The 17770-nt window shown below is 32.8% G+C and overlaps 2 protein-coding genes across 2 annotated transcripts in view; both read left to right on the forward strand.

The window, feature by feature from the left end:
- Positions 1 to 8216, forward strand: part of LOC110028602 (DNA polymerase epsilon catalytic subunit A-like) — a 92762-nt gene extending 84546 nt beyond the window's left edge. The window contains 14 exon segments of the mRNA XM_020730516.1: positions 3072 to 3204; positions 3297 to 3398; positions 3484 to 3567; positions 3721 to 3795; positions 3995 to 4054; positions 4140 to 4399; positions 4512 to 4560; positions 4890 to 5050; positions 5135 to 5201; positions 6038 to 6163; positions 6317 to 6484; positions 6561 to 6773; positions 6847 to 6953; positions 7399 to 8216. Of these exon segments, the coding sequence (XP_020586175.1) occupies positions 3072 to 3204; positions 3297 to 3398; positions 3484 to 3567; positions 3721 to 3795; positions 3995 to 4054; positions 4140 to 4399; positions 4512 to 4560; positions 4890 to 5050; positions 5135 to 5201; positions 6038 to 6163; positions 6317 to 6484; positions 6561 to 6773; positions 6847 to 6953; positions 7399 to 7762 (1969 nt within the window). The 3' untranslated portion in view covers positions 7763 to 8216.
- A 3545-nt stretch (positions 8217 to 11761) lies between these two features.
- LOC110028634 (blue copper protein-like) lies at positions 11762 to 16079 on the forward strand. Its single transcript, XM_020730564.1, has 3 exons — positions 11762 to 11953; positions 15447 to 15735; positions 15798 to 16079. The coding sequence occupies exons 1-3, from the start codon at positions 11785 to 11787 to the stop codon at positions 15922 to 15924; spliced, it is 585 nt and encodes a 194-aa protein (XP_020586223.1). The 5' UTR covers positions 11762 to 11784; the 3' UTR covers positions 15925 to 16079.
- The last annotated feature ends 1691 nt before the right edge of the window (positions 16080 to 17770 follow it).

The raw sequence follows: 17770 nt of genomic DNA on the forward strand, positions 1-17770 counted from the left end.
TTCTTCTTCCGATCGCATTCTAATCTGATAATATCCGCTCGGTAGGTCAATTTTTGAGAAGACAGTGGTCTTGTATAACTGATTTAAAAGATAGTCGAATCATGGTCTAGGAAAGCGATATTTGATTGTAATTTTTTTAATGACATGACTTTTAATATACATCCATAAGGAGTTATCTTTCTTGGGTACTATGAGGGTGGAAACAACACCTGGGCTGGTGCTTCTCTTACTAATCTTCTCTTAACAAGATCCTACACCTAACGTTGGAGTTCCTCATACTCTGTCGGTTGCAATCGTTAGGCGGGTCTATTTGGTAGGACCGGCCTTGGTATGACGTCGATGATACGTTGAATGTCCCATAGTGAAGGTAATTTGTCTGGGAGATTGTCGGTTTTGACGTCTTGGAAATTATGTTGGAGTGGTTTAAGTTGTGTAACTATCTTATTATCTTGTTAGTACCTTCTAGGAGGACCAGAGCTAGTGCTATCGACGAGTTGCAAATTGATTGCAAGAAAGTGCCCATGATATTAACACGTCTTTAGCGTCGACGGTAGCCTCGCATCTTTTACATACAATAACATGATGTGTTTTCCATTCTTCTTGAATGTGTTGATGTTCCTGAAGCCGTTGCGCTGCATTTTTAGGTCGAATTGTCATGGTCTCGCCAGAAGAATGTGACATGCGTCCACTGGGACTACATCACACCAAACTAGCTCTTGGAGTTGATCATCGATGGAGAATTTGACTAACAGGATTTAATCGACGTGAATCTCGTATCCTTTTTTGAGTCACGTGAGAGAGTAGGATCGCGGATGTTTTTGTGTGGCTAATCCTAATTTCGTGACCATTAGGGTGAATACGACGTTTAAATATTGAATCCGTTTCCATATTTACAATGTAATCATCGATGAATGCCAAAGCGGCGTGGGCGATATTCATCATCCCTGACATCATCGCAAGGAAATAGATTTAGGTCTTCGTCGTGGTGTCCTCTTCGACTCTCGATGTCACGGTCAAAAGTAATGTTTCCTTGAGTCCCATCATCCATTTCAGTCAATCGTTGTTGTAAGCGACAAATTTGTCGTCGTATTTCTTCCCGGGTTGGGTCCAGCACATATCGACGTGGAGGCGTGTTCAGAAAGGTTTCGGGAAAGAGATGGGGGATGGAAGGAGAATACAAGAAGAGAAAGAAAAAATGAAAGATGAAAAGAAGAGAAAGAAGAAGAAAAAATATTTTAGGTGGATTGGGTGGGGGCGGATGTTAGAGAACCCTACGTTAGGTCTAGGATTGGGCTAGCTCTGATACCAGAGTTAACTTAAGGCGCAACTCAAATTTCGAAGGATGTACACCATGGACTTTTGGACAAAAAAAAAAAAAAAAAAAAAAAAAAAAAAACCACAAACATTTTGAGTACTTGCCAAAACTTTGTCACAACACATACATGTGAATTTGCAAATGAACAATAACGTATCCATTAGAGTCTAATGAGAAATGTGCAAATGTGCTCCAAAAAGCATATAAATAACAGAAAAATAATCAAATGTACGTGATGGTGGAAAATATGCTATACTCATTTTCTATTGTGAAAAATTCTTTGTGGCACTCCACACGTACTTCATCAAGTCATGGGGATGATAAATGCTTTTGGTATTTGATCACATTTTTAAATAAAAAAATGAATAAAAAGAGAACAAAAGAGAAGAAAAAAATATGAGATAAAAATAAAAGAACATAAGTTTTTTTGTTAAACTATGCAAAGATGCCAAAAAAAGTTTGAAAAAAAATTCTTAGAAAATGTCTTGGAACTTTTTGGATCATCTCACACTAATTTGGAAGTGACTTATTTTCTCACTATAAATATAATACTGCAACAAAATTTTACTAGAATGAAAAAATAATGTTATACTACCAAGAAAATATAGGGCTTGCATTCTAGCCTAATCCTTCACATGTTAAGAGTGAAATTGCTACGGTCTTTATTTCATCGATATTTTAAATTTTAGAACAATAATTATAAAACTTAATAGGCCATGCTGTTAGTTTGCATGGCCATAGTACCCCCACCATTATTTGACATGCTAGTAGTGGTGTCGACAGAGCCAACATACTAGCAACAAAGTAAAAAAAAAAAAATGATTGTTAATTTCTCATGCCAATCTACAAATCTGTTTCATTTGATTGGAGAACATGTATTTGACCTTAATAGCCAAAATTATTGACATTGCATTTACATAAGGCCTTCAAAGCCTCCTTTTTTTTAGATTTATTTGATAAAGGAAACTCTATGAGCTACTTTGCCTTTATAGCAAGTCGGAATTCTAAACTTTAGACATGTTTATATATTGCGGTTGGGCTGATGGAGTCTATAACGCAATAATTGTTTGAGAATTGATTCTTTATATACAGAAATAGAGTTGATAAGGTTTATGATCCAATAGATATCTAAGGCCTGATCTTTACGTGCTGATCTACAGTTGGATATCTAAGGCCTGATCATTACATGCTGAGCTAGAGTTAAGATCTTTAATTTGAAATAATTTTTTTTTTCCAAGTTCGGTTGCAAGTTGTTGCGTGGATCAAATTGTTTTTATTAAGAGCAAGACATCATATTTTGGAGAGTAGCTTTGATCAATAATTCTCTGTGATTGAGAGAGGTTTGCATCTATGAAAATTCTCAAAGCAATGAGAGAGTGCTTCTTAGAGAGCAAAATCTATTGGTATTCTCTTATATAAAATTTCAAATTGTCTATTGAAAAAATTAACTTTAATGTTAACTTGACCTCATTCAATGTATCTTGGTATGGATTTTCAAATGTTGCAATACTCATGGACATGTCTTGGGGTTAATTGTATCTTAAAATTGCTTGTTATGTAGCATATATGATAGTATGCGGCATTATTTTTTTTTTTTTTTTTTTTTGGTGATTTATCTTGTTTTGCAGCGGTCTGCATGAGTTCATTTGTGTTCTCCGCTTAAAATGAGTGGCTGGAGAGAACTCTGATTACTATCATTCATAGTAGATATAGATTGACCTCCTTTTTTAAATTTACTAAACAACACCATTTTCAGACTTCTTCATCCTGGACCTACCGTTGCTGTCATAGAATGCCCTAATTTCTATGTGATCAAGTCAGCGGTACATGCACTAGATGATTTTCCTTGCATTTGTACTCCTTGTAACACTCAGGACAGCAACTATCAGGTACTTAGTAGCGTTTACTTCAGCTGATTTTTAAGTTTTTTATGCACCTTTTCTCATGATCAATAAGCACTTCACTTTTTTTGTTCTTTTAGGCTCTTGGATGGCAAGTGACGGCTGCAAAAATTGGCATGCACCGGTGCGCTGCATCCTCCCGGTGGTTTACTGAAAGAATCTTACTATCCAGATATGCACATGTAAATTCTCTTAATTATTAGTGATGCTCAAACTTTGAACCGTACATCTATTGCTCTATAATTCTTTAGTGTAATGGTGAAACAGGTGCCAATAGGAAATTTTGAAACTGATTGGCTCTTATTTACTGCTGACGTCTTTTTTTCTAGAGCATTGCGAGATCAACAGCAGGTTACAAACTTGTATTCTTATTTTAAGTTTATCATTTAGAAATGTCTTTGAATTTATGGATTATTTCAAACTAAAAGATATTATTTCTAGTTAATTATATTGCATAATTCTTCTCATAAAAAGAGCTGTTTAACTTATTTTCTGACTGTATAGGTACTTTGGGTATCGGATGATGGCATCCCAGATTTAGGAGGCATATATGAGGGAGATACATGCTTTGCTGATGAAGTAAGAGCTTTGACTTTATTTAAGAGGAAAAACATCATACTAAAAGAAAAAAGATTTGTATTTTATCACTTTCTGGTTCATTTAAGTTTTTTTTTTCTTGACACTATTTACAGTCAAGTTTGATCAAAATACATTTCTGTGCAGCTATATTTATTTCACTTTTCTTTGGTTTAATAAATTGTATACTTTATATAAGTAGGTCAATCAACCGGTTCTCACTTATCCTGGAGCATATAGAAAGGTGGCTGTTGAATTAAAGGTATTGATTGACGCAATTTGTTGTACTGTTTCATTTCTCAAACACAAACAGGATTTGCCTAAATAATTTGCATCTTTCTCTATAGATTCATCACCTAGCTGTAAATGCTTTACTTAAAAGTAGCCTGGTCGATGAAATGGAAGGTGGATCATTGTTCGGATATGAACATGATGCAAATTACGGATTATCTTCTAATGAGGATAATGATAATGATGAAGCTAGTTCTTGTGCGTCTGCATTTCGAGTGCTTAAGCAATTAATTCAAAGATGTATTTCTGATGCTGTAGCGTCTGGAAATGAATATGCTGATGCAATTTTGCAGCATCTTTACCGATGGCTTTGTAGGTAATTTTTAACTCAACTTTTGGAAGTTCTGCTTTCTTCCTTTGTATCAGAATTGAAGAATTGATATGCGTGCAGTAATTTTATTTTAATTGTCTGATTACTCCATGTGTAGCCCCATGTCAAAACTACATGACCCTGCACTTCATCGAGTTCTACACAAGGTATGTGTACTTTGTAGTACTAAATGTGTTTGAGCAGTAGAAATAGGACAATATTTTGTTTAGATGAATTTATTGTTTTTAACATGTGCAGCTTCCAGTATGATTCATATGATAATATTTTAGAAAAGAAATCTTGGATTTGATTTGTAAAAATTGAAACTCTTAGCATTAGAGAACCTCTAAGAATGCTTGTTCAAGTTTGCCTAATTATGATCAGCTATTTATTTTGTTCCTATGTTTGAGAATTTCTTATATTCTTAATTTTTTTTTTCTTTCAACTCTAGAATTTTTTATTCATCACATTTTCTTTTGATTTCCATCTTTGACAGATCATGAAGAAAGTATTTGCTCTGCTTTTGGCCGAGTTTCAAAAGTTAGGAGCTACTATCATATTCGCTGATTTCTCTAAAATCATTATAGACACTGGAAAGGTTGATATGTTGGCAGCAAATGCTTATTGTGACTGTCTGATCAAAACCCTGCAAACAAGGTATGTGGCACGACTTTTTGGAATATAGTTTGATTGTTTTCCAACTTAGTTTTCATTATATGCATGCCATTGTTTCTATGATAGGGATCTCTTCGAGTGGATTGAGCTTGAACCACTTCACTTCTGGCATTCATTATTATTTATGGATCAGGTAAGTCATGATCTACTTTAACATGCCCATTCTCACAATCTGTTCTGCTTTTTTATGTGTGTTTCTAACATTTTAAAGCAGTTGGGTTTTTTTTTTTTTTGTATTTTTATATTATTACTTGAAATACATGTTTAGTGCATTATAACATATTTAGTTGTTTTGCGTATTTGTAAAAACAAGCTAATTTATGTTTTAAAACAAAAAAAAGCAAAAAATCTACTAAAAAAATATGTTTTTTTTAAATAACAAAACAAAAAGTGGTTTCAAACAAACCCTTAGTCTGATGAAAGAAATCCGTCTGTCTGTGATGACTTACTGGCATTATCTAATTATGCTTTTGATTTATTTACCTTTCATATTTCTTGCCTCCGCCTGCACTCCAAATTCTATAGTGGCTTTTCTTGGCCTTCATATTTGGGGCATTTACACACAATTCTTATGTGTTTACGTATCTCGCACCTATAATTTAATATTTACACACGTGGCACTCAAATTTTTAATATCACTTCAAAAATAGCACTATTACAATTTTTAAAAGTGAAATATGGAAGTAGCACTATTACAATTTTAAAAGTGAAATATATATTTTCATGCATTCGTTTAAAGCAGCAAAGTCTTACATATATTTGTATGTATGTTTAGCTGTATATATGTATGTATTTGTGTGTGTCTATGTCTGCGTGACAGTGTGTGTAGATATGAAAGTATAGGTGTGAAATATACATAAGATTTGTGTGCTACGTATGTAAATTTCCCTTCATAATTAGGCTGACGGTTAAGCTTAGGATTTTCCTTGATTTGCAGCTTTGTTACTAAACTTTGGTTCTACATGACAGCATAATTTTGGAGGGATCCAGGCAAAATCCTCCATTGATTCTTTGGCTGAAAATGTGGATTGTGATTCTCAAGTAGATATTATTTCTAGTTGGAGCATAGCAGACTATTTGCCAAAAGTGACTCAGGTTCATATACGCCTTCATATCAAACACCGCATTAGATCAAATCAAGCTCTGCAAAATTATTAAAACGTTGTATTTTCATTGAATGTGTTCATTCATGTTTTTTATTTACAAATATGATTTACTTTTTTTTTTTTTTGTGGGGGGCCAAAACAGGACCATTTTATTTTGATTGTTTCTGAATTCTTATATCTCCCATGGAAATATTTAAAAGCGCAAATAGCAAGTTCTAACATCAAAAGGGATGCCACTTCTACTCAATCCATTACTGTTTCAACTGCTGAAACACTTGAATCCTGTGTTAACGAATATCTGAAAGAGCAGGTATTTAAGATCCTTTTCTTAATGTTTTTCAACTTATTTAAGATTAAAGGTTGAACGGCTTCGCTTATCGTTGCAGATTAGCTGCTATTTCTCAGAAAAACTGTTAAAGATTGTTTGTGATACGCTTCACCACTTCAAAGCAAAGAACAATGTTGTTGATAATACGGAAAATCATGATTTCAAACATTTTGATACTTCTCATTCAAACAAAGGAAATGCTGCATTGGAATTTATTAAACACGTCTGTGCTGTTCTCACACTTGATGAGAATGTTCAGCATGATATCTTGGTATGATTCCCCTTATGGTTTCAAGCACTGGTTTTCTTTTATTGATCTCTAAAATTTATGGGTATTTTTGCAGAGATTGAGGAAGAACCTTTTGAAATTAGTTCGTGTGAAAGAGTTTGCCCCAGAAGCACAGTTCCATGACCCATGCCTATCTTTCACTCTGCCAAATGTAATTTGCAGGTGTGCTTCTCTTTAAAATTTAAATGTCTTCTTCCCTTGATGTAGGCTAATATTATTGGAAGTCCTCAGTAGTCAGTATAGCAGTCTCTGGAAATATACTTTTGGGGCATTTAATTACATACCACTTACTTTTGGGGCATTTAATTGCATTTACATATCTAGCACCTAAACTTTGATTTATAAATTTATACCACCCAAATCTTTGATAAAATATAAAAAATACCACCTTTTTTAACGTTTAAAAGGTGGCATACACTTTTCATCCATAGATTAGGTGTGCAGTGTATGTGAAAATTAAAATTTAAGTTTTAGATATGTAAATACATAAGAATTGAGTGGTATGTCTTGTAAATCTTCCTCTATTTTTACTACAGGGACATGATATGAAATTTCACTTCAGGTTGTATTCTTGTTTTCACTGAGATCGTTAAACCTGTTTTGGCAGCTATTGTAATGACTGTAGGGACCTTGACTTGTGCCGTGATCCGACTCTCCTAGAACGAGATTGGCATTGTGCCGCACCACACTGCGGTCGACCGTACGATCTCGAACAAATGGAAAATTCCCTCCTTCAGATTGTTCGGCAGAGAGAAAGACTTTACCATTTGCAGGATCTGGTCTGCCTGAAATGCAGGCAAATTAAGGCCGTGCATTTAGCCGAGCAATGTTCGTGCGGTGGCTCGTTCAGGTGCGTGGAAGATTCGTCTGAATTCCTAAGCAAAATGAAAGTGATCATGAGCATCGCGAGCCGCCAGAAACTCCAGCTGCTCAAGGATTGCATCTCATGGATATTGGAAGTCAAGCATTAAGTCTATTGCTTCAACATGATTTTTTAAAATTAAAAATTTAAGTTATGAGCTGTAAGCCTGTAACCATGTTTAGTTAGGTTGTATATATTATCTATGTAAAAGGAAAATACATAAAATTTTTCGCATGGAATGATGGAACTCCCCACATTTGTGATGTCCGGCGGAGCTTCCATTTTTTTTTTGTTCCAAAATAGTATATGATATGCGAAAGATTTTCTGACGACAGATTTGAAGTCGCTATAAACCCTATCATATTAGTCATCAAAGTTGGCTCCCCTGTGAATCAAAATTTCACGTTTCCTTGTAAAGTAAGCAAATAGTTGTGGAATAAGTCGCAGAGTTCTGGTTGAGCTGTGCTGCAGTTAACACGTCTATTCCATTACACTTTCGTCCGTCAATGTAAAAGTACTAATCACTGAAGGCTACAATGCTTTTATTAACGTTTTCTCAACGATTAAAGACAAAAAAAAAAAGGTTTATTATTTGATATTGATCTAAAATGCCTGTTTAGTTGTGCAGATTTTTAGTAACCGGTCATGTTTTGTGATTCCAAATTCATCGTGTCCAGCACTAAGCTACAATCGTGCATTATTAAAAGGGGGAATTTGCATATATACCACTGAATTCCTATGTATTTATATATTTAACATTATTTTTAACATGTATACCACGAATATTGTTCATATCACATCAAAATGTGAGTTTTCTAACTTCTAAAGAGTAAAGTACACAATTTTCATGCATAGAAAAGCCGAAGTTTAGGTGTTAGATATGTATTTTGAGTGGTATAAATGTAAATTTTGCTTGAATAAATTTATATATTTATAAAAGAAAGCTTTTGTAAAATTGAGGTAGATTAAAAAATATAAACGATTTATTATTTATCCACATTATTTTCTTAATATATATATATATATATTGATATCTCTCGCACCTAAACAAACATTATTTTGTATTCTGAATGAACAGTTGGAACCTGTAAGTGATTTTTTTCAAACATTATACATAAACATCTATAAATTTATTTTATTTTTTAATAAACAAAACAAACAAATTGTAAATAAAGTGAAAGAGAAGTAAAACTTTCACCTTCTAGCACATCATGCACCTTCCTAGTTTCTGAAGGCATTGCAAGCCCACCATTTACGCAAATTTTTACTTTTTTTTTTTTTGGTTTTGTAAATGGTTTTGTAAAAGGAATTGTTGAAGGAATTGTTGAGATTTTCAACATTATGGAGGAGGAATGGCGGACTTATTCAGCATATTGACCATCAAAAAAGATTCTCATGTCTCTGCTTCGAGCTTCACTCTAATAGATGATTTGGTTTCTTATAGAGAAAAAAATGGAATTAATATATATACCTCCCAATTCTATTGATTATTATTCTTTTAGTATCATATAAATTGTTAAATCAACTACACTTAAATGCACTTTTCCAATTGTGGTATGTTGGTAGAGCTGTTTTTTTGAAGGTTGCAAGTTCCCTCAAGTCAAAGATTTGAATCCCCCTCTGGCCACCCGGTAGTGAGGGTGGCTAGGGGCTCGAATAATAGCCTCAGACCATTCTATATATATATATATATATATATATATATTGCGTTAAAAACAATTTAAATTAGGAGAAATTATGAAATGTTAGTCACTATTAATGCCTGAATAACTGTAGCAATGAATAAATTTAACAGAGTTTGTATTTTTTTTCTACTGCCAAATAAAAAAATTAACTTTGAATATTTCAAAATATTAAATCCAATAAAATTTTAATGAAAATAAATATGCAATGACTCTGAAAGTTGCAGTTGGGCTTAGGTACACCAATTCTTATTGATAAAATCCTTTTTTTTTTTCCTCAATAATTTCCTTATACAGATTTGCAGAATAGGTAGTTTACTTGGGACTTCTGTTAATTGTTTGATCAATGGCTGTTGCTTGCATTATTGAAATAATTAAATAATTAAATAAAGATTGAGTTTTCCAGGGCCGTATCAAAGCAGTTTTTCCCTGAATGATGAGCCTTGTCATGTTCCATTATTTAATACTTATTTAGGAAGAAAATTTTGCATATTTTAAAAGGAAAATTTACATACATGTCCCTCAATTCTAATGTATTTACAAAATCTAGCATCTAAGCTTCAATTTTTACAGGTATGCCATTTGATGAAATAAAAATTTTGAATGGTATAAATGTAAAAAAATAAAATTTTAATGGTAAATGTGTAAATATTTAGGAATTGGGTGGTTTGTATGTCAATAGCCCTAATTTTTAAATAGAGTTCTAACCGCTTTTCTTTTTTCCTACGAAAAAAAATTTCAATTCTTTGCAAAATTTATATTTGCCGGCATTGCTCGACTTAATTAATTATTATTATTCTTCACCTTTATTTCTAAGAGAGCACCAAAAAATATATGAAAAGTAATTTTATTTCTGTTTAATTATTTTCTTAAAATTATTTTCACTTATTTTCTATTAAGGATCTGTTTTGGGCAGCTTATTTAATGCGATGGCGTTTCGAAAAGGCACCTGACCTGTTTGGGTGAACTGTATTTTGGCAGCTTATGCGTTTTCAAAACGTAGAGAACAACATTTTAACACTGCATCTATCTAGATACGGTGCGAGCTTATTAACAATGATTTGAGCCACACACAACTTATCAACAGATTTATTTTTAATAAACTTATGAACAGATTATTCAATAAATTACAGGTCATTTAATGGCCTGGGCCGCCATCTTCTAAAGGCAAGCATTAATGGGCATTCACTATGCACAGGGCCCACCGGGCCCCACTCGCTAAAGCCAGGCCAATAAATTTTCGCCACGCGCACTCTTCTCATAGAAACGGGACACAGCTTTTCTATCTTCGGTCAAGGGGAACACGATTTGCTGCTGCTTATTTGAATAATATTAATATAGACACATTTAAACATTTATAATTCAGTGATTTGTGATTGTCCAACCTCCCTATTTATTTACTATAAACATTTATAGTGCTTATTCATAATTACGAAAAAAAAATAGTATATTAAAAGTTTTGATGCAAAAGAGTATCAGAATTCTAATCACACTACGTCACGTGTACGGTCCGGTCCTGTCATGTATTAAGCTATTTAGATTTTTATATTCAATGAGGTTGAACCGTACACTTGACAAATTATGATATTAAACTATTTAGATTCTTATAATCAACGAGCTTGAACCGTACATCTGACAAATTATGATTGGAGTTCTGATACAGTTTTGCAAGAGGATTATTGATGTAAAATTTTTTCAATAACTACAGCTGCCTTAAATACATCCTAAATAATATTTAAAAAATTTTAAAAATATAATTCTCCCAAAATAGATTATTTCATAACAACATTCCGAATTGATTTTTTTTTTTTTTTTTGAGAAATGATGAATGTTGGGGGCTCAATTTGTAAATAGTCTTCAAATTTATTTTCAATCAATATATTATCCATCAAAATCTTTTATTTTCACCAAAAAAAAAAAGAAGAAAAAATCCATCTGCTACTTAAACTCAATGAATTAATTAAACATAAATTCAAGCTAATAACAGCTTGAGCTCAACTTAATTAACTTTTTTTATAATTAATTAATTAATGAAGTCAGCCACAAACTCAACCAAACAGGCTTCGGATTGGCCGTGGATATAAACTAATTTTTTGTAATTTCACATCCGAAATGCGTTAGGTAGGCAGAGCATTAAGCAGTAGGTAGAGCCAACATGGGCAGCCTGTTGCACAAATGATAAATATAAACAGCTAATTACATACATACCACCCGAAACTTTCTCTTTACAGATATACCACCTCTTTCATCCATTTCTCTATTTCTCACCCAAACATAAAAATTCATACTAAAACCCCTGAAAAATCACCGAGTGTTTAATTTGTAAATATCAATATTGCAGGGGGGTTTGTATGTAATTATACCGTACTCTTATCTTTTGCCTATAAAGCACTCCATTGCATCTTCTTCCCCAACTCACCCACAAGTGAGAGAATCTGTGAAGGAAGCCATGGTTGGTTTAATGAGAGCTCTGTTGGTTATTTTCATGGCGGCGGGGGCGGCGTTGCAGCCGGCTTCAGCAGATGATTATAACGTCGGCGACTCTCAGGGATGGACAACTGGTGTGGATTACACCACCTGGGTTTCCGACAAGACCTTCAAGGTCGGAGATAAATTAGGTATTTCCTCATTTACCCCTGCTTCCATTTGCATTTTTTTCATTTTCCCATAACATAGAATTGTTTTGACAGCTTTAGGGTGAGATTTGAATCTTATTATTTATATTAAAATATCATTTAAATATAATTTAATATATTTTATTTTTATTGTTAATTAATAATTTTAGTGGATTATAAATATTTATAGCTTTGTAGTTTATTGGCAGAAGATTTGGATATAAATAGACAGATTTTTAGCATCACATCAAGGTTATTAATGTCATTAGAATCAAGACTATTAACACCCTATTAAGTCTATTAATATCATTGCCAAAACTTTTGCTTATAAAATCAAGGCTATTAACACTATTTCAGGACTATTAATGTTATTGATTCCTTTACTCAATCGCCTTATCAACAAGAATTATATGATATGGATGGAATTATTATTTATTTATTTTATTTGAAGAAAAAAATTCAATAATGTATTTTAGTTTGTATAAAAAAGTATCATTTAAACAAATATTTAAATTTAAATTTCTAAATTAAAAAAATTCATTAATGCAACATTATTATCATCAAAATCTTGTTACTAATTTTCCCCTGTTTAAATAAATTCTTGCATATAATTTTTTAATTTAGAAATTTAAATTTAATTTGACTACGATTGTTTTGATATTTTTAGGGTGAGATTTAAATCTTATATTTATATTAAAATATCATTTAAATATGATTTAATATATTTTATTTTTATTGTTAATTAAATATTTTAGTTGATTATAAACTTTTGTAGCTTTGTGGTCTATTGGCAGACGATTTGGATATAAATAGGCAGATTTTTAGCACCATATCAAGGTTATTAATGTCATCAGAATCAAGGCTATTAATGTCATTGTCAAAACTTCTGTTTATAGAATCAAGACTATTAACACCATATCAAGGCTATTAATGTCATTGCCAAAACTTCTGTTTATATAATCAAAGCTATTAACACCATATCAAAGCTATTAATGTCATTGATTATTTTTCCCAATCACCTGAACAACAAGAATTATATGACATGGATGGAATTATTATTTATTTATTTTATTTGAAAAAAAAAAATCATTAATTTATTTTAGTTTGGATAAAAAATTAGCATTTAAACAAATATTTAAATTTAAATTTCTAAATTAAAAAATATATGCAAGGATTTATTTAAAGAGGGGAAATTCGTAACATTATTTTGATAATAATAATAATAATAATAATATCAACTAATCAATTCACATCTTTACTCAAGCGCATGTATGCAATTATTAAATTCAAAGTTATATGCGAATCACATTAAAAGCTTACTATTAATCATCGCTAGGGCGGAAATTCTATTATTGTGTGTCGGAAAATTCACAATAATAGGGTTAGTATTTAATATTTTAGTGCCACAAAAAGACCCATCATATAAAAGGCAATAGAAGAAAACAGTAAGATTTTTTATGTGGTAAAAGCCAGAGATGAACCGAGTCACGGGGTCTAGCATAATCAAAGTAATTTACTATAAATGTGTAAGTATAAAGGCGTATCATTTTTCTCACGGTTGGGGAGCAAGGTCATCACATACAACTATTCTTGGTTTACAACGTACACAAGATCAAAGGAGTTGGGAACAACCACCTAATTTTGCCTACGAAGGTCGTAAGCCGCGGTCGTCGCTCGCCAGTGACCGAAATTAAGGGGCGAAGTATGTTGATTGTTATGAAAATTGGAAATTATATTTAGGTCTTCAATACAACATTATACATTGAGATTATATTTAGGATACAAGATTGGCAAAAAGATGTCATTGACGTCGGCCGCTAGTGTGGACAATCGGCGTTGGTTGACAATTACCGATGGGCAGAGTTCTGTGGCTACAAAAGCCAAAATTTATCACTCTGCATTCAATATAATGTTATATGTTGTAACCGTTTATGAAATACGACGTTAGCAAGTGAGGATTGTCGAGATGGGGTCTTTTTATAGTTTCAATGATAATGAGCTTTTTGGTCCTTTGACGAATAGCTTATTCAGCCTCTTAATCAAACAACTCATGTTGATCACCCTTAATCATAGACTCGTCCGACTCCTCTCGTTAAAACACTTAATTTGAAAACAAATATATAAACTCAAAGTTCATTGGACAATTCAATGGACGATCCAAATTCTCCAAAAATTATTTAAACTCTTGATTGGATAGATTAATAGCATTAGGCTTTCGGGAATTCATTCCGAGTTCATCACGACTTTAGAGTGTTCATTAAGACTTCAACATGTGGATATTTAGATGCGTGTTAATGAGCAATTAAATAAATGATGGATGATTAAATACTTATTTTAAAAAAATATTATTCGTATATATGAAATATCTTAAAATTAAATAATTCAATATTGCGCTGGAGACCATCAAAAGCTGGCAATTATTAACTGAATTAGTGCATGTGACTCTATTATTGAAAACTAATCTGGAGGAGTTGAAAGCTTGAAATGGAGGGGACCAGCTGAAGCTAATTCATTTAAATATTAGACGGTCTAATTTGTGCTATGTGCCATATAAATTAAGGGTTGAAGAATTAAGTGTGAAGTCGTTGAAGAAAATCTATTATTTAAAAAATTATAGTCAATATTACATTTTTTTTTAAGTCAGCGGTAACTTTCTAGCAGTCACTGCACTTAACTAGTTCGGTTCGCAAAACACGGTTTTCCACTATAATTTTTTGAAAAATAGGCAAAAGACAGTTCTATCTAACACAAAAAAAAGTGGTGTTGCTCCCACTTTCAACACCCTTTGGGTCTATTTGGTACTTTTTTTTTGTCTGTTTTGTTTTTTAGACCGTCATTATAATTATGTTTGTGGAACTACTTTCTTGTTGTTTTTTTAAAATTTATGTGATTGACTTTTTTTTTTCAGTTTAATCTATTAAAGTGTCGTGGATGTCAGAAAGCTACAGTGTAACTTTTTAAAAATAAAATAAATATGTAATAGAGACCATAACATTATAAAAAATAATTTCTTTTGAAACTGCCCCAAACAGTCCCTAACAGAATCAAATTCATGCTAAAACCATATAATTAAATGTAATTTTCATTCATATATATCACAAAATTTTATATTTATATATCTAAATATTTCATAAATCGTAGAAGTTACAAATGAGATCTATATCCTACCAAAAAAAGTACAGCTCGCTCAAATAAAGAAAACCAAAAGATTCCACCTCCACGTATGTAATATTATTGATAGCATTCAATCGGATTGCATCAAATATATCTCTAGCATTATGTTATAGGTACAATATATATATAGAAACATTTAATAGATCTCTATATTTACGTATATAGTATTAATTATAACATTCAATCGGCTTGCATCAAATCTATCGCTAGCATTAAATTATACGTACAAAGTCATAGTTATATAGTACAGCAATAATAACAATTTTTTTTTATGCAAAAAATTAGATATTACACTAATTTCCACTTTTACCGGATGAAACAGTGTTCAAATACGGTGGGCTCCATAGCGCCGACGAGGTGAGCAAATCCGATTACGACTCCTGCACCAGCGGTAACGCCATCCAGTCTCACTCCGACGGCAGTACTACAATCAAACTCACCGAAGCCGGCACCCGTTACTTCATCTGCGGCACTCCCGGTCACTGCGACGGCGGTATGAAGCTCGCCGTCACCACCGTCGCCGCCTCTAGTCCCGGCAGCCCTTCGACCGGCGGTTCGGGTTCCGGTACTTCGCCGACTTCCGGCGGTTCTTCGAACTCGCCCCCTTCCACCACTGGCTCTCCGTCGCCGCCGGGAGCCTCCGGCGGGGGAAACGCTGGCGGTGGTGTTCCACCACTGGCTCTCCGTCGCCGCCGGGAGCTTCCGGCGGGAAAAACGCTGCCGGTGTCGGCGGATTCCGGGGAGGCGATTTGGGGGTTCTTGTTGGGCTTATTGGGCTTGGACTTGCGGTGATGGGCTAGGATAGAGGCAGTGCGTTTTGTTTAATGGGCTTCTTGGTGAGATTGTTAGTTTTGTGTTGCTATGTAGCTCTCATGAATTTGGACATGAAGGAGACTTCTGCTTTCAATTGTGATTTTGGATGTTTTGTAATATTTTTTTAATATTGAATGTTGGGAATTTATGATTTTTTTTTTAATTTTTTATTTAGTTTTCAATGATTATTCAGAGTTAAAATGAGGAAAACATATTCCGTCAGGACGGCCAACCACCGGAGGCCAAGTCGTCCGCCGCTAACATGTAAGACGATGTTGCCACCGGTGATAGGTCATCCGGACTTGCGGTGTCTAAACAGAATATTTTCTCCTCTGAGATAATAAATTTCTGAATTTTTAAACGCCATAAGAGAAGTTGAATAAAAGTATGTAAACTCGTTCAAATTCAAAATGTCTTTTTCTTTATAAGGAATTCTCCATATAAATTACATAATCAAACTTATAAGGAGAATGCTATGTAAACTTAAAATTAGAACATTAAAAGGTCTTATGATGGGCCTAAGCAAATTTATGGACGGTAAATGTTGTGCTTATGTCTCAATTTCATCGATTAAAAATTTTATGTACTTATGCTACTCACTTAGTCCAGTAATTATATAATATATCCTCGTTTATAACATCCTGAGTTCAAACCCTAAATGATACTGGTGTGTGCATGAGTTATAAGAAATTCAAGTGCTCTATTCTAAATGAATCAAAAAAATCAAAAAAATATAATTTATTGTAAATTTGAATATTATAGTTTTGTTATTGGATATCAAATTATTCAACACAATTATCTTTGCTTCTTAATGATGCAAATTATCTATAATCGTGACAATAATTTTAGAATTATATTTATTATTATCACAAAGTAGATCAGTAAACTACCACCACAAGGCCCAAGTGAATAAGAGTAGATTAAGTCATTCGACATATATTATGCTCAAAATAGCGTCGATAGATATTATATATGTCCAAAATTTTGTTGATGTGTGAAAAATAATTTGAGCAAAAAACAAAAAAAATAAACATAACAAAAAATGTTTTGGGGAAAAAAAAGCATAAAAAATTAAAAAAAAATGTTATGATATACTAAAAGTTCATAAGCCCAATTAAAAATAAATTTCTATTGTATATATTAAAGACTCTGCAGCCAACAACTAGAAAAATATTTTCATTAACTCATTATCTTCATTTCTCCCGCTCGTTTGAAGATCCCTCTCATATCCAACTCAATACTTAGAGGTATGTTAATACTAAAGTAGTAACTCAACCCATAAATAAAGCAATGTAGGAAAGGCAAAAAATTTGATAAAATTCTATTTGTTTGGATGGTCTAAAGAGAATTCAACCTGCATTAAAACAATTTAATCATTAATTAAGATTAATGATAATGATTGTGCATAGAAAAATCCACTAAAATTGGGTAAATGATCATCCACTTTATTGTTGCATGAGAGATTAATAAAGTGGCATTCTTAAGCCAATTTTAGGTTTTCCATTTTTTCTCGACAACAACGAATTTGAACCTTCTCCCTTCATCAGAACTTTCTTTCTTTCTTTAAATAGAGAAATTTCCACTTGTGCAGTTGTCTAACATATGCATCAGTTTGCAAGTTGGAGGCATTTGCCCACTCCAAACAAATATGTTTGATTTTCTCTCTCTCAAATTTGTAATTCCCATGCATCTACCAATAGTGCGTTTGAGTTTTATTCTCTCTGATTTATAATTTAAAGTTTCATTTCTTCAGTTTACAATTTTATTCGCCTTCGAGTTCAACTCTTACACCTGACCATCTCTTCCCGGACACCTGTTGCCCTAACTTGTACT

This window comes from Phalaenopsis equestris, unplaced genomic scaffold (assembly GCF_001263595.1).
Source record: "Phalaenopsis equestris unplaced genomic scaffold, ASM126359v1 Scaffold000517, whole genome shotgun sequence".
NCBI classification, from domain to species: Eukaryota; Viridiplantae; Streptophyta; class Magnoliopsida; order Asparagales; family Orchidaceae; genus Phalaenopsis; species Phalaenopsis equestris.

Bases quoted from the DNA above. Each gene is read 5' to 3' on its own strand.
- LOC110028634 (XM_020730564.1), top strand. From the start codon at position 11,785: ATGGTTGGTTTAATGAGAGCTCTGTTGGTTATTTTCATGGCGGCGGGG. The intron at 11,954-15,446 runs GTATTTCCTCAT...CGGATGAAACAG, and splicing joins CAAGGTCGGAGATAAATTAG to TGTTCAAATACGGTGGGCTC. The intron at 15,736-15,797 runs CACTGGCTCTCC...GTGGTGTTCCAC, and splicing joins TCGAACTCGCCCCCTTCCAC to CACTGGCTCTCCGTCGCCGC.